General features: G+C 43.2%; 1 protein-coding gene across 3 annotated transcripts in view; it reads left to right on the top strand.

Annotated features, from left to right (window-relative positions):
* prkg1b (protein kinase cGMP-dependent 1b) overlaps positions 1 to 23,593 on the top strand; it is an 855,320-nt gene that overhangs the window by 687,454 nt on the left and 144,273 nt on the right. For all 3 annotated transcript variants that reach the window (XM_078565944.1, XM_078565943.1, XM_078565942.1), the window contains exon 8: positions 17,608 to 17,673. In XM_078565944.1, coding sequence (XP_078422070.1) covers positions 17,608 to 17,673 — 66 coding nt within the window. The remainder of the gene's footprint in view (positions 1 to 17,607; positions 17,674 to 23,593) is intronic.

The following is a 23,593-nucleotide window of genomic DNA, read 5'->3' as shown; positions in this document are numbered from 1 at the left end:
TTGATTTCTTATGTTAAACGTGTTTTATCCTCATCGCCAGTTTGTTGTGAGTGGTGGCTGAGTTGGGACCATTGATAGAGTTGATCAGTGGACACTTCTTAGGTGGAAACTTTTAGTTTATTTACAAAGGTACTCAGCAGCAACTACACGTATGCTTTCATTTCAAACTCTATCTCTACACTACTAACTACTGAGGTATCCCCTGCTACTCTCCAATTGGGTACTAAAGATCATGTGATCTTCCTTAACAAGCATTATTCTTAAAGATATATTACACACTAAATAAAATCATAATCACCACAACATCAATCTGAAAATAGAATCCTTGACCAATCATGTTCCATAGAGACCTTGTCCCAATCTCGCGGAATATATTTTTATCTATGTCTATGCTGAGTCCTGTAATCTTCTAACTATTCTTAATCAGATACTTAAATTAGCTCTATTCTAAAGCTGTCAATTGACATACCATGTACTACTTTTTGCTGAGAATCTCTTCACTTGATCAGAGCTCCTGTCTTTCTAAGGTATAATAAGCGCAAACTCGGATGTCCCAACTCCAGCATCACTGTAAAATAATTTGTTTGCAATCTTCTTGATTTGTTCCTCTCCACGTTTTTAAATACTAAAACCAAAACCATGGATGTTGAACCGAATGCCATTGGCAGAAGCTGTTTAAGTTACCCTGAGTAAGAAATGCTTGCTTCCAACAAAAAAATTCTCCTCATCTCCATCTGAAAAGGGAGACCTCTTATTCTTAACCTGTGTCCCCTAGTTCTAACCTCTCCCACAAGTAGAAAGGTCCTCCAGGTATCTACCCTTTCAACCCCATTCAGGGTCTTATATGTTTCAAAAGATCACGTCTCATTCTTCTAAACCCCAATGGGTATGGGCCCAGCCTGTTCAAGCTTTCTTCATAAGATAAGCCCCTCATCTCAGGAATGAGTCCAGTGAACCTTCTTCCAGTAAAGTAATCTAGCAAGCGCATTTCAACCAAGTTCATTGCCATGTTGGTGGCAAGTCAAAGTTATAAGCCCACTTTCCCACCTTGGTAGGGGGATTAACATTCCTGCACTGTATTGTAGGTAGGTTGAAGGAATTCTAGCCAATTTGTAACCTGTGCCTGTGCTATATAATAATCAGAATTATGTATTAGAAATAAAAAATTAAAGGGCTGATTTGAAGGCTTAATTGAAAGCTGGCAGGAGCAAATGGTTTTGAAAATCTAGAAAATTCCTCCCCAAAGGTTGCAGATGCTGAGAAATTTTCAAAGTTGAAATCGCCAAATATTTATTGGTAAGGATAGTGAGTGATATGGCTCAAAGGCAAGCAAATGCAATTGAGGTACAGGTCAGCCATAATCTAACTGAATAGCAGAACAAGCTTTAGGGGCTGAATGGCCTCCTCCTGATTCTACATTCAATCCTGTGCACAAGTCCTCATTGGTAACCGGCAGATCTTAACCACCAGGCCTCATCTGAACACTACTGGTCAGTTGCTCAATGGGTTCCACAAGAAAATAGGGGCCAGTGTGGGGAGAAGGAGCAAAGATTGGGTGGCCAGGACACTGACCACTGGTACATAGAGAAGGCTGCTTGCCAAAGGCAGGTCCAAGAAAAGGTATTGTTAAGGTCTCGCAGCTGGTGACAGGGAGGGGGAGCCTGGAGAAGCAGAGGCCCAGCTTTCTTCCGGTGCTGTTCCTTCTCCTTCTGGCCCCATTAAGTGAAGGATTAACTTACTTTAAAGGGCCTCCCTGCAAACTTTACCTTTAACCCTCAGAAGTGAGTTAAAGTGCCAGCAGCGTCCCATATTTGTCAAGGGATCCTGATTTGCACTTAGTAATGAGGCTCCATGAAAGTTTAACAGGAACCTCATGTTCACCAAAGCCGGAGGTGTTAAAATGGGGAATTGTTGAGTATGACACGAGAAGTGAAGCTGCTCCGTTGCCACCAATGGCAGAGAGTTAAAATTCCACCTTAAATGTTTGTACTTGTGTGGACTAATGTTCTGTGGGAAGCCATGTAACCCAGCTAGAGGCAGAAATGGGTCACAGTTATATCTCCCTACCTGCAGAACAGCACACAGCTACACATTGGGATCTTCCACATTACAGCAACAAGTGATTGAAAATCTTTGGCAGGGTATCAGATTCCTGAGTGTGAAATGGAAAAGAGGCTCGAATTCCCCTATAAACATCAGCAGCTGTAACTATTCACTCCTTTGCTAATGTTTTGCAAGAACCCTATTCATAGTTTCAACTCTGTGTCACCACGTTCTTAAGCTGAAAATAAATGAGGATCATTGTACTTCTGACTGACCTTGAGACTACTTCACTTAGTATGTTTTCATCAAAACAAATCCTGAGGTGGGTTAACCACTTAATTAGAAGGCAGATTGGTCGCAAAAAATATTTTACAAGTATGATGCCCTTAAATAATGACTTCCTAAGCAAACTCAATGAGCGTCAACTTTCTCAGAAGTCCAGGAGTTTATTTTTCTACCGGTTCAATATTTTTCATGAAATCTTTTTATTTTGCATGGCTACTTTTCATTCAAAGATCCACGGTTTGAACACCTATACTAACCCTTTGTTATATTATTGATCAGATCTCCCAGACCATTGCTCACAAGTACTATTGAAAGAGAAGGAATTTGTGAAGAGATTCATAAGAGACCTCCTCAAAGACAGTAAAGCAAGTATTTTGGATTGGATTCTAGAAAATAAAATGAATTCTATTTTCCTTACTGTTAAATAAATTGCTTCCCTCATTCACTGACATTAATAGATGCATTTCTGATTGTAATAATGATGAGCAGTTCTTTATGTTTACTGGACTGCTTTGTAAACTCATAGCTGAAGGGCTACTTGCCCATACTGGCACACTTCTGCAGATCTCTGAAATACTTACACGCTCCAAGCAACTTTCCAGCTGGACTGGTTGCTGATATTGTGAGCCAAAATATCACCAATAAATGTACGTCCCAGGTAATTCAGTTGTGTGGTAGAGGAGTATGGAGGAGAGGGCCAACATCTTGATAACATAACAAGTCTGCCTCTCAGTACATCATTTTCCATTGTAACGTGATGGCAGCCTTTAATTTTTAAAGCTTGACAGTTCCTATGAGCATTATATTGATGAATGTTTTTTATCATACACTTAAAAAGTACTTCATTGGCTGTAAGGCCTTTTGAGCTATCCGGTGGTTATGAAAAACGCTATATAAATGCAAGTCTTTATTTTTAATTGAAAGGTGCCTTTGGTGCCTTTTGAAGAGGGGCTGGGGAAAAAGAACCTAATTAGCTTGTGGGACCAAAATGATAACAGGATTAAGCTATTGTGAATAGAAGCTGAAAATCAGTGAATTCGAGGGACTGCATTCTAGTGCATCTACATTTGGTGGCTCTGCTGCAGCCTATTGAATTCAGTTGTTGCAACAAATTGGATATGTCTGGAACCGATTCCAAACATCCTGTTTGTGTATACATCAAAATCTCAGAAATTTCATGCAATAAAATGAAACTGTAACTGAAGAATGGGTTGGATGGATATTAAGGAAATGTTGAGTCCCAGTGCATGTAACAAAATATTTCTATTCTTTTTTCATCTGTATTTGTGTTAGCAGATATGATCTCTGTGGTAGTATGGAGTGAACTGTGGCAGAATCTTCAGTCCATTGTTCACCCTGATGCCGGGCTAAAATCTGAAATATATTCCAAATGTAAAAAGAATGAAGGAAACTTACAGTTTGTGCATCTTCCTGATACTATTCTTTTGTTCGCAGCCTGGTAAGTTTCCTTGATTGGATTAGGTCGCCTAGCAATAAAGACTTTGCCCTTATTTTTGTCATGTTGTATGTGAATGTCACCTCTGTTTAACAGTTGATGGGAGGGTAAATGTCCACCATGTTGTCTTGTCTCTCAGTTCTCTGTGTGCAGGTTAAAATTACTGTCCACTCGTATGTAGAGGTAGAGGAGCGTACAGATTCAAAAAGATTGACAATAATGCATTTACATCTAACACAACCTGGACTAATTGCTTGTTAAAACCATGTCCAAAATTCATGTAGCTTCGCCTGAAAAATCCTCTAGTCTCTCTGAATCCCACATTCCTTTGCCCCAACATTTGTGGCTGTGCTTTCAGCCATCAGGCCCTACACTTTGGATTTCCCTCCCTAAACCACTTGTATCTCTCTCTCTTTCTCTCTCCTTAAAATCTACCTCCTTGACCAAGCTTTTAGTTACTACTAATATCTCCTTCTTTGGTTCAGTGTCCATTTGTTTCCAATTACACTTCTGAGAAGCACATTGGGTTGTTTTTCTATATTAAAGGCTTTATATAAAGGCAATTTGTTCAGGCTGTTAAAGAAAATAGCCAATAATATATGTTCATTATACATTCTTTTTACTGGTTAAATTAAAAAATAATAAATATGATATCAATATTTGCAAACAAATTACTGCTCAAAGTATATTATGATTCATATGCCCCTGGCAAGGGCTGCTGGCCTCAATCTCTTGAACAGTAATTTCCAAATAATTACCAAATCCAAATATTATATTGTTTTCAACTAATAATCTGAATATATCCCATTGCCAGTCCTTTCAGTGATAAGAAGTCCATCTTCAATGGCCGAGAAGGACCGGCAGATAATTACTGAAGTGCTCTTCCCCTTTTGCAATCTAAATCCACCCGATGGTAACTTCCCCAATCCTGAAATCACATTGGGGAGCTGGCTCAGAGAGACAGTGCTACAGCCTGGTCTAAGAGCCATATTCCCTTTAAGAATGCCTCAACTTGGAGGCTCAGAATGATTGTTTCAACCCTTCGGACCACTTACAATGGAAGGACATCTACTCAATAGTAATGCTCCCTGAGCCTAAACCCTGTACAATAGCCGCATCAGTAGAAGTTCGAATCTTTCTCAGACTATCCTTCGTATGGACCAAGTCAGCTCCTTCAGTAAGGAAAGAATTTTCCCCCCATTGTGGGGGAGGTGCAGGAGCAGGCACGTGCAGTTGCGTCTCCGATCCTGACGCGCTGCCATTTTACATGGGCGGGCCAATTAAGGCCCGTCCATCGTGACATCCACCAGGAAGCGTTATGCGTTCCCTGTGCGGGCAGGGAGGGGAATTCCCTCAGCGAAAGAGCGCAGTCATCTCCCTGAGGCTAAGTGCTGCTTCAGGGAGATTGGCACCAAATTCAAAAATGGTCAATGCACATAATTAAAATTTCCCTGACATGCCCCCTCATGTGACACTGTCACATAAGTTGGGACATGTCCATCACTTTCATTCAAACTTTTATTAAATTTTTAAAAACCTACATGAAACCTGATCCCACCCGTGGATGAAGTTTCATGCTTTTTCTGAAGCCCGCCAGGACTCCCGGCCTGCCTGCCAATCTTAAGGTTGGATGGGCAGATCCATTAACTAGTTCGATTACTTTTAAAATGGCCTCAATTGACCGTTGACAGGTCGGCAGGCACACAGCTGATTCGGCTGCGCCCCCACATACCTGAAAATTGAAATGACGCGGGGTGACATCGGGAGTTCTGCCCCACGTCATTTTACGTGCCCTGCCCCTCGCTCGCTGACCTCAATATCCTGGCCCAAGAAATCACTGTCAGTGCACCTTCAAACCAATAAACACCTTTTTTTTTTGTTTACAGTCCCAGTAGAAAATGTTGTACCAGAATTAGGAATTAAAGCAAGTAGACTACAGATGTGTTTATTCGTCATAACCTCAGCTGCATTCTTACATTAAAATGCCGAAAGATATCTAGTCATCTTCTCTGGGTGCTCCTTATGCTTTGATGCTTTAATGAAAGCTGGGATCTAATTGTAGACAGTGACTACCGAAAAAGGTAGCTGCAGCCGTTGACTATGCAGAAAGCCAAGGGGAGCTATTTACATGTATATTTTAGGAGCTGCTTCGTTCTAATAAGCTATGTGTTAAGAGAATGTACATGACCTTGGTGAATTATCTTGCTCCACAACTTGGTGATAAAAGTACTTTTGCTTCTTTAGAAGATGAGTGTGTGCGATTGCGTGTGATTTTGATTTGGACACGTTTCAGTCTGTACAATTACGTAATTCTGTAGTACTTTTAATTAGGACCTAGCACCAAAGGTAATTGGATTACGAGATAATCATGAGCAAGAAAGGCACTCAGCCCATCTTAATTCATTAATTCACTGAGAGAGCATGTGCTAACATCACCCCCATTGTACCGATTAATTGTTTCTCAAATTGTTGCTTCCACTACTCTATCCGTAAGCCTGCTCCGCAGGTTGATCGTTGTTTGTGTGAAGAATCATTTTCTGGTATCAGTCCGAAAATGAAGTTTTCTCAAGACAGTTCCTCACCAACAGGAAAAGCCTAAGTTATCCAGCTTTGCCTAATAGCTGGACTGATGATACTGGGGATCAACCAAGAAGCCCTTTTCTGTCTCACTTTTGGTGCTTAAATGGTTCCCCTGTTTCTTGACCATCGAAACTGAATATCATACTTTATTGCAGTCTTACTAGAGTAGTATAAAGTTTGGTCATTCCTCCTCTGACTTGCATTCTGCTTTGTCCATAGCCTTGATCAATGCTAGATGGTCTTAAAGGGAAGGGACCTATTCTTAAACTTGCTAGCATCATCAAGCTTAAACAGATGTGGACCTGACACCCACTTCAATAAAGTGGTTCTTGTATTATAAAATAACAACTTTAAAATCATAAACTATCCTGAGATACTTCACAGGAGCATTATAAAACAAAGTTAGACACATTGCCATAAGAGACGATATTAACATAGTTGACCAAAAATTTGTTCAACACGGAAGGTTTTGAGGAGCATGTTAAAGAAAGAGAGATAGAGAGGTGCAGAGGTTTAGGGAGGGAATTCAAGAGCTTAGGGCCAAGGCAGCTGAAGGCACAGCCAATAATGGTGGACCAATTAAAATCAGGGATGCTCAAGAATTAGAGGATTGCAGATATATCAGGGTGGTAGAGCTGAAGGAGATTACAGAGATAAAGTGGGATTTAGTCCAGCCTGTACACGCAGGAACCATGGCGAATAGGCCCTCTTAATTGCGGCATTGGTCTCCCAGTGGTGGAAAATCCTCCCCCGGGTTAGGTCAGAGTGCAAAGAGCTGACGCAGAATTTCTGGCTCCCGTCAGCGGGATGTCAATTCAGCTCATTAATGAGCCAGTTGACACCCATTATTCCTGAGCTCAACGCAATTCAGTGGTGGCTCAGAGATTAAATGGGAGCCGCATGGTTTCCCCGTACCACCTGAAGGCCACCCAGTAACCCTTGCCTCTGACTCTGCTACCTACTTCACTCCCCACCCTGTGACCCCCTTCCCACCCTCACTCCCCTTTGGCCAGGGTTCCTCGGCGATCCTGGGCCTCTGGTGAGTGCATTACTGGCAGCTGCCACCATTCCTGATGGCTTTGACAGCAATGAAGAGCTACTGACCAACTGTCAGCAGGGAGGACTTCCAGCGCTGGGCTCCTGAATCCTGAGAAAGGCCCATTGGTGGTCACTTAAGTGCCTGAAGGTCCTTCCTCTCAGAACTGACAGAGGTTCGCTGGTGGGAAGATTCCTTTCAGGCCGATCAAACCCCACCCAGAGGGAGGGGCAAGGTCATACAGGGATTTAAAACAAGGATGAAAATTTTAAAACAGAAACATCGCTTGACCTGGACATGTACATCAGTCACCACATGGATTTTTGCAGGAGTAAGCACTCGTGCAGCAGAGGTTTGGATAACTTTGAGCTTATAGAGGGTAAAATGAGATGGGTTTGTCAGGATAATGTCCAAATACCCAGGTCTAGAGGTCCTAAAGGCATGATTGAGGGTTTCAGTGGCAGATAGGCTGAGACAGGGGTAAAATCGAGCAACGATACGCAGGTGGAACTAGGTGGCCTTATGCAGCACATATGTGGTCAGGAGCTCATTTCAGGTTCAAATATGACACCAAAGCTGTGAACAGTCTGGTTTTGTTTTAGATAGTTGCCAGGGAGAGCTATGGAGCTGGTGGCTAGGGAACAGAGTTTGTGAGAGACAAGAGAGTGCTGATTTGCCAACCAATGGCACCAATAGTATAAATTGTTGTTCCCTTTACATTTGGTATTCTTGTGAATTGTCCTGATGAGTGCAAGAAAAGCTTTGACAAAAAATGTATCTTTTTTCAGCAAATCTCAGGTTCTGTACTAGCAGCTATTTGATATCAATATTGGGGACCAGGAGGGGAAGTTAGGTTATCAGCAGTTTAGTGGGAATAACGTCAAGGGAGCAGGGGGTGGGTCTAATAGACAAAATGAGCTTGGAGACGGGAGGGAAGGTAGGAGAGAAGCTACAGCAAGATGCGTGTTCAGGCCAAGAGCAGGGGGTAATCATTAAAAGAAATTTGGCCCTGTGGGCCAGGGAAAGGGAGAAAAGTGGCAGAGGCAGCTGATCGGACGGTCTCAATCTTGTGACAAAGAATTCCATTAGTTTCTCGCACTTATTGGTGGAAGAGATAGTGGAGAAGTATTTAAGAAGTATTTTTACAGTAGAAAAAAAGAATCCAGAAGTTTCTTTGTATTCCAGGACAATCGATCCTATTATAAGGAGCAGTCTTAGCAGGTGAGAGTACTAAAAATACAAGTGCAGAAAATATGTAAAATCTAACCGTCCTTCATAGTGAAGGGTTGAGAGAGGGACTTTGACAGGAGAGTTAATGTACAAGAATTTATCTACAACCATTATTTTGGAAGGCGTTTAGTTTCTGTTCAGCAGCCATGTGAGGAGTTGTATGTATCTGGGCCTTGTACTAAAGCTTACATGATGCTTTGGAAAGATGCACAGTTCAATTTCTTGCTAATCAGATTGAACAAGATGGAAGTCAAGGTTCTTGTACACGCTGTGCATGGGAAATGTTGGGAATTAGCTGACAGAGAATGGCTGGCACAGACATGATGAGAAAGTGTCTGCATCCAGGAACAGGGCTGGTTATGAATGGAAAGGTCATGGTTACTAAATGCCTGCATGTTGATGTCCTCAGCAGATAATTGAATGGCTGACAGCTGAAGAAGGACCTTTGCAAGGTTAATGTTGAGCGGTCTGAGAGGAGAGTATGAAATTCAGGGTGGCCACCTTACTTCTATTGACTCAAAGCCAGTTTGCCGCTGTGGTGCAATGTCGTTTGGTTGCAGGAATTCCCTCCTCCATGTATAGAAAGCTGGTTTGTGGCGTTTTCAATGTTGAAGTGCCTGCTAACTAAGGATTTTTATTGACTAATGCTTCTTTAATCATGACTCAGCAGAAAAAGTAAAATATTGATCACTGAATATTCTAGCCCATTTAGCAACATTTGCAGGGGTATTCACTCATGCTTGTGTTTCATGATTAATTTCACCCCTATTATTCAGCCCTGTAAAGGTTCCCATTTCAAGGTGTTGTGCCTTTTGTCATAGCTTTACATGGAGTAAGAGTGATCATCAATGATTTTAGACCCAGTCATTGCAGGCAGGTGACATTTGTTTCATCTCAAGGACAATCTGATGAGTAGACACAATGTTGCCCTGGAGACAAACAGGTGCAGTGGACTGCAATAGCCAAGCTGGAAGTATCCCATGGCAGGGAAACAATACGGTACAAAAGCAGTGGTGAGAGTTTGTAATTGCTGATATAGATAGAAGTAGCAGCCTGGGTAATTGAAAGGCCCGTGACGATGAACGACAAACAGACATTTTTGACTGTTTGTGAAAAGCCCCTGCTGGTATCAAGTTCTTGCCTCCCTCAGCAGTTGTAACTCCTGGTGTCTTGTTGCTTGTTGAGCCTGGACATGCTGTGGACGTAGGCTAGGCTCTTTCCAATGAACAGGATACTGCAGCTGGCAGTTTAAAAGCTGAGAGGGCTTTATGTGGAGCCTAGTGGAAGGGAACGCTTTCCAGAGAAATATGAACAATACAGATACTGAAACAGAGTGCGAGAGCTCTTCCTCAGAATACAGTGATGAAGAAACAGATTGGGAGATATCCGAGTTAGTGACTTTATTTTCCTTAAATTGCATCTGTTTAGCTGAACTGTACCCAGTTGATTTCTTTTTAATAAAACACCTCTGATTTTTAAACTTAATCTAGATATTTTTCAATGTAAGTACAGTTGTTGACAAAAGGAAATGAGATACTTTAGAATTAAAACATACCCATAACTCAATTTAGAAACCCCAAGCTAAGACAAGTTAAATATTTTTGAGAAGCTTCTAAAACTGATTTAAGTTCATGAGATATCAATAAAATATTTAGCTTTCAGTGGACCTCCCTTGATTGTAAAGCCATCTAACATCAACAAGACTGAACGTTAAATCACTCAAGTGTTGGATCCATAACAGCATAAAAGTTTAGAATTTTTTAACATATTTAAATTGTTGAAGTTTTAATGATTTCCTGGATTATTCCTGCATCATGCTAACAAGGGATCTGTGTTTCTTATTATGTATTATAAATATTCTGCTTATCATTGTATCTAAGGAAAATAACTGACAGCAAATTGTGGTTTCACCCTGACCATGGGAAATATATTATCTATAAATTGTTGCTCAATGTCTTAATGGCAACAAACGTGGTCTCCTTTTTCAAAATTGCAAACTTTCATTAATGTAAAATGGTACCTCTGCTGAAGAGAAATAGGTGAGAATTACTCACCACCACACCCCCCTGCCCTCACCCCATAACAAAAAGCACTGAAGGCATGGGGAGAGCTGTATTCTCAAAGAGACACTATCATTATCAAAAAGAGCTGCTTGTCATTTTCCCTGCGATTGGTGTTACTTTGCTTAACGATCGTGATCCATTTCGAACTGATCGCCATCGTTCTGAAGTGTTTGTGCAACCCTTTCAAGAAAAGATTTGTCAACAAGTTGTTCACGCTACTGATAAAAGCCTTGGAGGATTGAATGTCTTGTACAGCCCCCCACACAACACAAGAGTTATGTAACCAAATGGGTGATGATGATTCTTCAAGCATTTCTGAAGCTTTTGAACTGATGGGCTAAGAAGTATTCCCTAAACTTGAAACTATGTCCTTTAGCAAAGGAGCTGAACACAAAGGATCTGGGTTTAAGACTGGTTATGGACTGAAATCTGCAGTTAATATGAATCTGTTGTCAACACATATAATTAAACGTTGGGACGCAAGTTGAGAGATATTGGGCCTGATTTTGCTGTAGTGGGGCATCTAATAGTGTCTGTCATGAGTTAAACTACCCCTTGATCTCTTCAGCTCAAAATATTTTTGACCGTAAAGTTGCTGCAAGTACAAGCGGGTAATGTTGCAGCAAGGGAAACAGGGTATCTGGCACATGAATGAACAGAACAACCAACGGGGTATCTCATCGACTAATGAGATTTAAAGATTGAGAAATAAACAGGAGTCACGGGATCGGTGCTGGGACCTCAACTATTTACGATCCATATTAATGATATGGGTGAAGGGACCGAGTGCATTGCAGCCAAATTTGCTGATAATAACAAAGATAGGAAAGTAAGTTGTGAGGAGGATAAAAAGCATGAAATTTTCTGCTCCTGCCAACAGCGGGAATTGTGACAGGTGGGGGCACTACATTTGGAGTGAAGGAAAAAGTCAGTTTCTTGCCAGCAGGAAATTAATTTTGTCCTCCTGACTTTGGCGGCAGGTTAAAGGTGGGTCGATGTTTCCCGCTGATCTATTCTGGGAACCACATTTGCATTAATTTGCATCTCGTGAATACTCACTGAAAGGCCAATTTGCCAGAATTACATTCCCGTCCAAATTAAATGCCCCACCAGTGGATAATTAGAATGGTCTGTTTCACGACTGTATATAGGTGGCATACACCCAGCAGGCTTCAGTTCATCCACAACTTGGGGGTCAGTAGATGCCGCTTTCATCTTCTTTTAAGACCGTAGCTGCGAAATATCAGATGCTGATAGCACAAGTTGCACCAAGGCTGGGCGCGGGAGGCAAGACCAGCGGGGAGGGTTGAGGCGAGGCAGGACTGTGGGGGAGGGGATATGGAACACTAGAGGGGAGAAGTGAGATGGAGGCAGGACTGTGGGGGAGGGGGTGGGGGGGAAACATGAGGGTGAGATGGAGACCGGACTAGAGAGTGGTCAAGAAACAGAGTAGGGTAGTGAAAGACTGTCCTGGAGCAAGAATTGTCAAGCTGTCCAAGGAAGAGTCAGAGACTGTCCTGGGGTTTAGGCCACACTGTCGGAGGCATCTTGAAGAGACTGTCCTGGAGTTGTATGGACCACGCTCGAAGGCTCTGCATGGCACGCATGTCTTAATCCTGGTCTTGGGTGGGGGAAGACCTCTCTGGGCAGTGACGGTCATGCACAGTATGGTGTGGAGGGTGTGGTTAGTCATCTATGGAATTTGGTCCTGGGAGTTTAGTCATGATATTGTAAGGCAGAGGACACAGTAACATTCAGGGGAGGCATCCGGATCCTGTACGTCGGCAGCTGAAAAGCCATAGACAAGCGTAGGCATCTGTAGCACTATCTTCTTGCTCATCTCCATGTCTGAGCTCTGTCTTCAGTAGACCCTTGGTCGTGCCAAATATCTTTGTGGATTTTGCCCCTCCTCGTCAGTATTTGGGACTTCTAGCTCTTGATCCTCAGGGTGATGGTCTCCCTTGAGCTGTGCCAATCGGTGACGGACCCTTCTTCTCCTCATTCTAATCATTGCTATCAATAAGATAGCGTTGTCTGCAGGCTGCATTCTCCATTTCCCCTTATATCTGTGAATGAATGCAATTGAGCAATCAATGGTAGTTCCCTTGAATTGCCTCCCTCCATAAACAAGGCAGGAATGCAGTCTCTAGCTCTTGTGGATGAATAATGCAGAGGCATCATCTTGCTACTGAACCCCATATACCTTTGGACATCAGGACGTTGTGACCTGTTACTCTGCAGCATGCACCAAAAGCTGTGAGCTATGTTCGTATTGTCGTCACAGAGAATGGCTCAGGAGGACCATCGTTTCATTATTGACAAACACTCATGACCTTCGATGGAAGCCTGCCAAGTCTAGATCCTGCATTACCTTGGCATTTGGGAGAAATGTGGTCCAGTCAGTATTGACACAGCAGACAATGAAAACTTCTTCATAGATCCTGCTGAGCACTCAGGATATGTGCCAAAGCATCACTTTTATAGCATTACAGTCCTCGACATTGTCCATCTCACAAAGGCCAATCCTTCCTATCTACTCGAAGTCAATGAGTACACATCAAACAATGAATCCCATATTGATTTACATACTGTGCCTTTACAGAAGGATTCCACAAAGCACTGCTAGGCAGTCGCCCAGGAGCAAAGTAAGATCCTCACAGGTAAGTAGATGGCTTCATCAGGGTGAGCACACACCCCTGATATCCCCACACTCCTACCCTTCCAGCAGATAATTCAAATGTCACCGAGTGGAATCTACTTCCATCGCTCAGCGTCATGTATGGGGAATGTGGGTATGAATAAAGGATCAATGTTCAGCCTTAAACGTGAAGACAAAAACATGCTGCAGGGAGGCATGAAAGCCTAGCATGCTCGATGATGACTACTACTATTCCCAGAAATTCACTGTCTTAAAATAAACGCCATGCAAAGTACACTTGGGAGAAAATAATCTACTTGTGTGCCTAACAGCATAAGCAGCATGTGATTTACAGAGCTAAGCGATCCCACATCAACGGATCAGATCTAAGCTCTGCAGTCCAGCCACATCCAGTCGTGAATGGTGATGGACAATTAAACAACTCGCTGTGAGGAGGAGGCTCCAAAAATATCCCCATCTTCAATGATGGGGGAGCCCAGCACATCAGTGCAAAAGACAGGGCTGAAGCATTTGCTACAATCTTCAGCCAGGAGTGCCGAGTACATGATTCATCTCAGCCTCCTCCTGAGTTCCCCAGCATCACAGATGCCAGTCTTCAGCCAATTTGATTCACTCCAAGTGATATCAAGAAATAGCTAAAGACACTGAATACTGCAAAGGCTACGGGCCCTGACAACATTCCAGCAATAGTACTAAGGACCTGTGCTCCAGAATGAGCTGCGCCCCTATCCAAGCTGTTCCAGTATAGCTATAACACCGGCACCTACCCGGCTATGTGGAAAATTGCCCAGGTATGCCCTGTACACAAAAAGCTGGACAAATCCAACCTAGCCAATTACCGCCCCATCAGCCTACTCTCTTCAGTAAAGTGATGGAAGGGGTCATCAACAGTGCTATCAAGCAGCACTTGCTTAGCAATAACCTGCTCACTGGAGCCCAGTTTGGGTTCCACCAGGGCCACTCAGCTCCTGACCTCATTACAGCCTTGGTTCAAACATGGACAGAAGAGCTGAACTCAAGAGGTAAGGTGAGCGTGACTGCCCTTGACAATAAGGCAGCATTTGGCTGAGTGTGGCATCAAGGAGCCCTAGCAAAACAGGAGTCAATGGGAATTGGGGGGAAAGTTCTCCGCTGGTTGGAGTTATACCTAGCAGAAAGGAAGATGGTTATGGTTGTTGGAGGTCAGTCATATCATCTCCAGGACATCACTGCAGGAGTTCCTCAGGGTAGTGTCCTCAGCCCAACCACCTTCAGCTGCTTCATCAATAACCTTCCCTTTATCATAAGGTCAGAAGTTGATCGCTGATGATTGTACAATGTTCAGCATCATTCGTAACTTCTCAGATACTGATGCAGTCCGTGCCCACATGCAGTAATACCTGGTCAACAATCACACTTGGGCTGATAAGTGGTAAGTAATATTCATGTCACACATGTTCCAGGCAATGACCATCTCCAACAAGAGAGAACCCAACCATCACTCCTTGACATTCAATGGCATTACCATCCCTGAGCTCCCCACTATCAATATCCTAGGGTTACCATTGACCAGAAGCTCACCTAGACCAGCCATATAAATACTGTTGCTACAAGAGCATGTCAGAGTCTGGGAATTCTGTGGCGAGTAAGTCACCTCCTGACTCCCTAAAGCCTGTCCACCACCTACAAGGCACAAGTCGGGAGTGTGATGGAATACTTCCCATTTGCCTAGATGAGTGCAGCTCCAACAACACTCAAGAAGCTTGACACCATCCAGGACAAAGCAACTCACTTGATTGGCAACCCGTGCACCACCTCCAACGTCCACGTCCTCCACCCTCAACACACAGTGGCAGCAGTGTGTACCATCGACAAGATGCAATGCAGCAACTCACCAAGGTTCCTTCAACAGCACCTTACAAAACCCACGACCTCTACCGCCTGGAAGTACAAGGGCAGCAGATGCATTGGAACACCACCACCTGCAAGTTCCCCTCCAAGCCACACACCATCCTGACTTGGAAATATATCATCATTCCTTCAATGTTGCTAGGTCAAAATCCTGGAACTCGCTCCCTAACAGCACTGTGGGTGTACCTACACCATATGGACTGCAGCGGGTAAAGACGGCAGCTCACCACCACCTTCCCAAGGACAATTAGGGATGGGCAATAAATGCTGGCCCAGCCAGCAGCGTCCAGATCCTGTGAAAGAATAAATTCCTCCAGTGAAAGTTCGGGCTGAAATCAAGCAGGCTGTTGCCATCGAGGTTGTGGATTACAATGTTCAAAGGGGCTTGCAAGCTCTTACAGCAGTCCAGCAACCTGTGCTCCAGCAGATTACTAGCATTGATGAAGTGCCACCCTAGGTTCATGATGGTGCCTCCGTGGAGGACAAACCCGCTGTCCTGTCTTCGGATGACAGCGTTCATCCTCCCACCACTGCCATTCCACCAGTGCCCTTGCTGTTGCCTGTCAGCCCAGGCAGCTATCACCCATGTTACGTTGTTGCAATCCAAAGCTAGGGCCTTCTAAGACCAGAGCTGTTTAAGGGCATCTTGCGAGGGGATAAACAGTCTCTCCCCCTGCCACACCACTCCCTGCAGGAGCAACCTGAAGCAGCTTCGAAAGCACTAAATACCTGTAAGACTGAAGAAATCAATTAGCAACTAACCTGAATGTAGATGATGATCCTTTACATAGTGCTGGTGGAGGGTCCTTTCTGCCACTGAACACATCCTCAGCTGTCCAAGGTTAAAGGAGGGCATTAGCTGGAGCACTGAGATCTGAAAATGCATTGCTGGCGTCAGCTCAGCTTTGAGACTGATTAACATTACGATCTGCCTGCTCCTCCTACTTCTGGTAGATATTTGCTGCGCGTGTGCACTGAGGCCCACAACAATGTGGCGCCAAAGTGATTCACTTCACAGGTATGCGCCTGTGCCACGGATGACATTTTGGAACTTTTAGGACACTCATAATAGTCAAAATACGGCACTTCTGAGCCCAATTTCTTGCCCTATTTGCCTCCCAAGTGATGGAGGAATGCGGTAAAGTACAAGGGTGGACATTTTAGAAGATGAATGGTGGACCTGTGCAGGCAGAGCAGTTGAAGGCTTGAGGCCACATGATGAAACCTTCATGAGTTGGCAGTCGTCATGTCTAGTTGCGTTCAATATAACCCATGAAATCCTAAGGAAAACACGTGGAAACCAGGCAGGTGAGCAGTTAAAATTGCCCTTGGAACATTTTAACTCTTAGGCTTCATTTGCATAAGCCCCTGTCAGTCTCCACCCAGAACAAGTGAGAAACGACAGATGGCCGGTAGGTAGGAGCAGACTGTTGGGTGACAGGAGGACTGGGATCTGGTCCCTGGCACTGGGGTAAGTGGTTAGGAGGAGGCTTGTGTGGCCCTCAAGATCACGGGTGCACTCATCCTCCTCAAGGCCCCACTAGAAACAATGAAAATGGAAGTAAAACCATGACCACAGTGCCTCTTTCAGTCCTGGCTCCTTTTCCAGCCAGATTGGCCTGATTTGGAATCCAGAACGGTTTTCCCACACAGGCTGTTGCCAAAATAGCAAACTTGGCTCAGTGTCATCATCGGAGCCTAATCTGCATTTTAAAAAAAAGACCTCGCCAGTTTTTGGCCAGTCTCCCTCTCACCTGCTCAGAAAAGTAGGCTAAAATTGTGGAACCCCGACAGTAAGTTCCAAGAGCAATTTTAACTGCTCGCCTGCCTGGTTCCCACTGGACAGGCATATGGCCCCGTGTTAGTTTAAGGAGACGAATGGCTCCAGGCCTTTCACTAACAGCTAACTGAACTTAATGATGATGACTATCATTTTTTTTCCCTTTACAGACAGAAACCAAAAAATGCCACACGCAAGTTAAAATCCTGCTTAAGATTGAACTAACAGCTCCTGGTTAATGCAATATATCAATATATTATGTCGGTGCAGACTCGATGGGCCGAAGGGCTGCTTCTGCACTGTGTGATTCTGTGATCTTAATGGTAAAGGACGAATGCCATTAATTCAGAGCTATTCAGCAGCTGTGGGTCTCGCACTCTGATGTTTCCCTCCCTTTGGTTACCAGTGAACACACTGCCCAATATTCTTTCTGTGTCACAGCTTGCATAACATAGCAGATCCAATATCCACCAGATTTCCTGCTACTGCAGAAATTTAAAGTTACCCCACATTGTCCTCGGTTCCAACAAGCCTAAATGATGTCTGCAGCATTAATTTACACTCTATTTCTGTTTCCTTTTACAGAGAGGATGTGAGGACAGCCAATGTCATTGCAGCTGAAACAGTGACTTGCCTAGTGATTGACAGAGAGTAAGTAAAACCAATCTTATCGCTTCCATGTCTACATATCTGTGTAAGTTAAAGTCCAATAAGTCCTCATAGGTCTTATTACATAGTAATGCCTCAGTGCATTATTACATCTATAAGGTCACATGACACTTACAAACAGGCAGAACAGGGCAATGCAGCAAAAGAAAGCAATCATTATTGAAGTTCTACAATAGGTGTGCCACCTGCCCTGGTCAGATTACCATTCAGGTGGTGTAGATCTACCCTAGGTGTGGCTGGCAAATGGACATCTTGGAGATTGTAGCGCTGCCAATCTTGATCTTCCTAGAAACTTTGCTAATAATTAATTGTAACAATTGCATTTATTCACAAAATTAAGATTTCATAGATTTGCTGAACAGTTTATTGTTGTAATTGGTTCATTAACAAATATTGACATTTTACTTTGTGTGTAGAATTAGATTTTTAACTCCAACAAAGTCATTATTAAATTACAAAGGTATTGAGAATATCCTAAATTATAGCTGTCATATAAACAAAGGCCATGTCAAATTTCAACTTGAGTCACATAATCTGAGCAGAATGACTTTTGAGATACAATCCAAAAGCAGATAGTTAAATCTCATCCAAGAAATGTATTTAATGGTTTTCTTGCTGTCACAATTTAGTATTTTTGTTCATTTCTTTCTTCAGAAAACTGACTTTATGATTGTGCTATGTTTAGATGTTGTGTTTAGGAGTGAATTCCGACAGGTTTAAAAGCAGAGTGACAGGTAGCAGGCAGTGAGTGCCTATATTGAAGTCAGATGAACAGGCTCGTGGAAACCACAACTGGACAGTGAAGGGCCAATCACCTCACCCCAGGTCTATTAAGCAGGTTGGCCCATATTCATTTTGAGAGTCTTAGAATGTGGCCTCTTGCAACTCGCACTCCAAGTAGGAACACAGAGGAGACCATTCGGCCCATCATGCCTGTGCCAATGCTTTGAAAGAGCTTTCCAGTTAGTGCCACTTTCCTGCTCTTTCCCCATAGTCCTGCAATTTTTTTTCAGGTATTTATCCAGCTCCCTTTTGAAAGTGTTAGAAATCCATGTTTTCAAAAACTATGTGTTTTTAAAAATTGGAAGGACATTGGAATCAGGACACTTCCTTAGAAACTAACCTAGAGTATTTTTTTAAGGGTTATAAGTTCACCTTGGACTGTGAACAGCCTCCCTTTTCTAAGAAATCATATGACTCCAGCTAAATGTCTAGCAAGGCACTTGAGGAGATGAGAGCGATTTGCTTATTTGTACTTTAATTACTTTAATTGTTGGAGAAAAATAACTTTTTTTTAAAAGGCAGAGGCCCTGGATTTTCTGGAAACCACTTGACTGAAATGAGTTTTATGTTCAGAACATTTTTTTTTTGGACTCAGTTTTGGGAAATAAGCCGAGAAGGAAGGCTTTCCTAACTTGCTCTCTCCCTGCCTTGCCTGAAACATGGTGTAGTTATCAGTATTCAGCCAGGGTCTCTCTTCTCAGTATAACTCTTCTGCATTTGGAAACCTAAAAAGCTAAGACAAGAGAGAGAGATCCCAAGAATTGATCCAGCTCTATTCTCCTCCACGCTGAAGCTTCTTTGGAAAGAATGTCCAGACAGCTACCGTGACCAGCAATCAGTCTTCACACATAGCAAATACTGGATTGAGAGCATCAAAATCCTTCGAACTTTATCCCTCTAGAGGCTAACCTCTGCAGAGATTCTATTTGTTTTGTCCTTTGTTGTGTGTGTTTATGTATGTGTTGGGATTTTAAAAAGGAGCAGATAGTTACAATTCCAGATTACAAATTGTATGTTAATTGTATGTTTTGCAACTTGTTTTAAAAAAGAAGTTTCATTACATAATGAATCAATCATTCTGAGTTTATTGAAAGAAACCTGGTTAAAGTCTCTTTCATTCTGGTTCTGACAATAGTGAAAGTAAACATTTGGCTATTATGGTGCAACCTGTGGAGTAGTGGGGCGAGAGAAACTGCGCACTCCTCCCATCCCAGTTGTAACAAAAGTTACTATTGAATCTGCTTCCACCATCCTTTCAGTGGGTACATTCAAGATTATAACTTGGCACATAGAAAAACTCATCTTCTTCCTGATTCTTTGGACAATTGTCTTCAACCTTTGTCCTCTGCTAACCAACCCTTTAGACAATGTAAACAGTTTTGCCAAATCTACTCAATCAAAACCTTTTGTAATTTCGACCACCTCAGTGAAATCTTCCTCTAAGTTTCTCTGCTCAATGGAGAACAATCCCAGCAAATCTCATCTCTCCACAGAACTGAAGTCCTTCACCCCTGTTACTGTTCCAGTGAATCTCCACTGCACCTTCTCCAAGGCCTTGATATCCTAAGGAAGTAAATCATGTACGAGTGCATCACTATCACAGAACAAGTCAGCATCACAAGCCACAAATGGTACAAAGCAATAGCTGAGCAATTAGGTTTCAAAACAAGACTGCAAGGCGTAGCCCTGAGGTGTGGGTTCTGCAACTGGAAGCTCAAAAAAGTGTGGGAGGTCAGTTTTGCAGTTAGAAATAGTCTGAAAGAAATATAATGCAAAAAACAAGTGAGCCATATCACAAAAAGGATAGAGCACGTGGTTCAGTTTATCTCATGTTCTCCAGGAAAGAGATGAGATTAAGCTAATTAACTGTTAACTGTTAAACCAATGAACTAATTTGATTGTTACTCTGTGTTCACTTGTTGTGAAATAGATTAGCTCAACCATTCGCATCTGGCCTCACATTACCCAGTCTGCCGTTGGAAAGATTGAAGAAACACACTTGCGAAAGGCACAATGTAAAGTTCAGACCACAAGGGGGGCCTTTTGTTACACCCCTGGGTCATGCAATTGTATAATTAGATTTTGGACAATACCCTTTAACATAAGATTCAGACTATTTATGGGAGTGACAAGCACCAGTATACCAGAGAGGATATCTACAGCACACCCACATTTGTATGGCTTGAGTTCGTCCAGAAACTTCCCCCTTGTGTATCGGATGTAATATGACGCACTTTAGTGCCGAGTAATCTTACAGCCCAGCGAGACCACCTCAAGCAGCCATAAGTGTGTCATTTAACATTGTAATGTCACTGCTTCCCTGCAGAATGTCAGCCTCAAGTAAAATATATGTCCCCCAAATTCAAGGTTCACCGATTGCAGAGGCAGATAGGTCAGTTACTCCCAGGGTCTGCTCTGGGCAGCCCTGGAACTTATTCTTCTCCGTGCTGTTCTGGTCTGTATCCTGTATGCTGATATATACTGGTCTTTATCCTGTTCTGGTCTGTATCTTGTATGCTGGTCTATACTGGTCTGTATCCTGTTCGGTCTGTATCCTGTATGTTGATCAAACTGGTCTGTATCCTGTATGCTGGTCTGAATCCTGTTCTGGTCTGTATCCTGTATGCTGGTCTGAATCCTGTTCTGGTCTGTATCCTGTATGTTGGTCTGTATCCTGTTCTGGTCTGTATCCTGTATGTTGGTCTGTATCCTGTTCTGGTCTGTATCCTGTATGCTGGTCTGTACCCTGTTCTGTTCTGTATCTTGTATGCTGGTCTGTATTCTGTATGCTGGTCTGTATCCTGTTTTGGTCTGTAACCTTTTCTAGTTTGTAATCTTTACTGGTCTGCAACCTGTGCCGGTCTGGAACCCATTCCTGTCTGTACCTGTGCACTGATCTATGCTGGTCTGTAACCTGTCATTGCCGTTTTGCTCCAGAACCTGTGGTTTAACAGTAGATTTTTTTTTCTCTGTTTGCTCTCCCTATTGAATCTCCTGGCTACCCCGTGGCATGTCTTACAGCCTCAGTGTGTTTGCAAGCTCAATGGAATGAAAATCATACCAGGGAATCCAAGCTCTATCACTGCACAGAGCAGTGCATTAGTATTCAGTCACTGGTGACCATCACCTGATCAATTATTCTAGCGCCACTGTCTTTTTTATAAGATTCTTGTTTTCAATATTCACATTTGCTGTCTGTATGGAAATTATATCAACTTATTTATTTTCCTATTTGCTGCCTCAAATAATCCTTGTTCATAGTTATCCGGTCCTGGTCCACACATTGCTGTTAGGTTCCTTAGTTTGGGTGTGCTGTTCCATTCTTGGGAATCCCTCCCTGCTCAGCCCACTCCTGTTCACCCAATGCCTGTTGGACATGTGATCTTCCACAATGGACTCTGGGATTGAGAACAGGAATCCTGGTTGATTTTTCTGGTGTGGCTTGGGGATTCTGAGATCAGCTTGGTTCCTTCACACCCCTCCTGAGGACTGGGACTGGGACTTCCTTGACCTGTATGTCTCTGATCATTCTGTGCACCCATTGAGCCACTAGGGTAGTTAGTTTGTACAACTAGGACATATATTTAATGTATGTCTGAAACCGTGTTTATGTGGTTGTGTGTGATGAATTGTTGCAGCGCAGCTTGTAAATTATACACATTCCTGTCACTGTGTGCTGCTGGTGAAGGGAGTGAATGTTTAAGATGGTGGATGGGGCACTGATCAAGTGGGCTGCTTTGACCTTGATGGTGTCGCACTTCTTGAGTGTTGTTGGAGCCGCACTTATCCAGTCAAGTGGAGAGTTTTCCATCACACTCCTGACTCGTGCCTTGTAGATGGCTTTGGGAAGTTGGGGGTGAGTTATTCACTGCAGAACTCCCACCTTCTGACCTGCTCTTGTCACCACAGTATGGGTGAGAGTTTGCTTGGAAAAGTGCCTTTGTGTAATGTGGCAAGGGCTTGCCATAGTCATGTGAACTCTGATGTCATCCTTGGTGTATAAAGCCTTGAGAGCAGAAGCCATTCCATCCACCAGTCGGAACATGGTGTCAGAAGTGTGAAGCGGAAATTGAGTATATTTTGACAGCGAATCATTACAACTTCAGTCTGCAACTTTATAGGGGATATTGGTCAAATAAGTGAGTCAGTCTGACTTTGAATATTCCAGTGCTGGTTGCTATAGAGATGAAAGCAGATTTGAAAATAAATTGGAATTTAAAAAAATTAATTTACAGGATGTGGGCATCACTGGCTGGGCCAGCATTTATTGCCCATCCCTAATTGCCCTTGAGAAGGTGGGGGTGAGCTGCCTTCTTGAACTGCTGCAGTCCCCGTGGTGTAGGTATACTGTTAAGGAGGGAGTTCCAGGATTTGGACCCAGCAACAGCGAAGGAATGGCGATATAATTCCAAGTCAGAATGGTGAGTGGCTTGGAGGGGAACTTCCAGGTGGTGGTGTTCCCGTGTATCTGCTGCCCTTGTCCTTCTAGATGGTAGGGGTTGTGGGTTTGGAAGAAGCCTTGGTTAGCTTCTGCAATTCTTTCAGTCTCAATGGCAAAACTATGAAATTGCCACAAGTTAAACTAGAAACCTGAACAAATAAGATAAGCAACTCTGTTATGCTGGCGTAAAAGTGCTACAAGCTTTATTGCACCCTGGATCTCAGGAACTGAGGAACTGAAAATCCAGTCTTGTGAAATATTGGAGGCTTTGAAAGTAGACTTGGAACCCTCTACTGATGTTACATATGAACTCCACGTGTTCAACGCCAGTGCTCAGGAAGAGGGGGAGAACATTGATCAATATGTGATTGTACTGAGATGACTAGCTGAATCTTGTGAGTTTGAGCAACTGAAGAATGATCTGATCAGAGATAGGATTGTCTTAGGGACAAGAGATCCTGCAGTGAGAGCATGTCTGCTAAGAGAGGAGAGATTTACTCTCAAGAAAGCTATTGACTTGTGTAGAAGCTCTGAAGTGGTCAATCATCAGCTGCAGAGTAATGATAGAACTGACCAGGCTTTGCACCCTGCTGAGAGGCAGTTCAGGCCTTCCAAGCGCAAAATAATGGAGAGAAGGAAGAACTATTTGCAGAATGTAGACGTGAATCCAGGATGGTA

Source organism: Cetorhinus maximus, chromosome 20 (genome assembly GCF_964194155.1).
Source record: "Cetorhinus maximus chromosome 20, sCetMax3.hap1.1, whole genome shotgun sequence".
In the NCBI taxonomy this organism is placed as follows: domain Eukaryota; kingdom Metazoa; phylum Chordata; class Chondrichthyes; order Lamniformes; family Cetorhinidae; genus Cetorhinus; species Cetorhinus maximus.
This window is presented reverse-complemented; position numbering and strand designations above follow the sequence as displayed.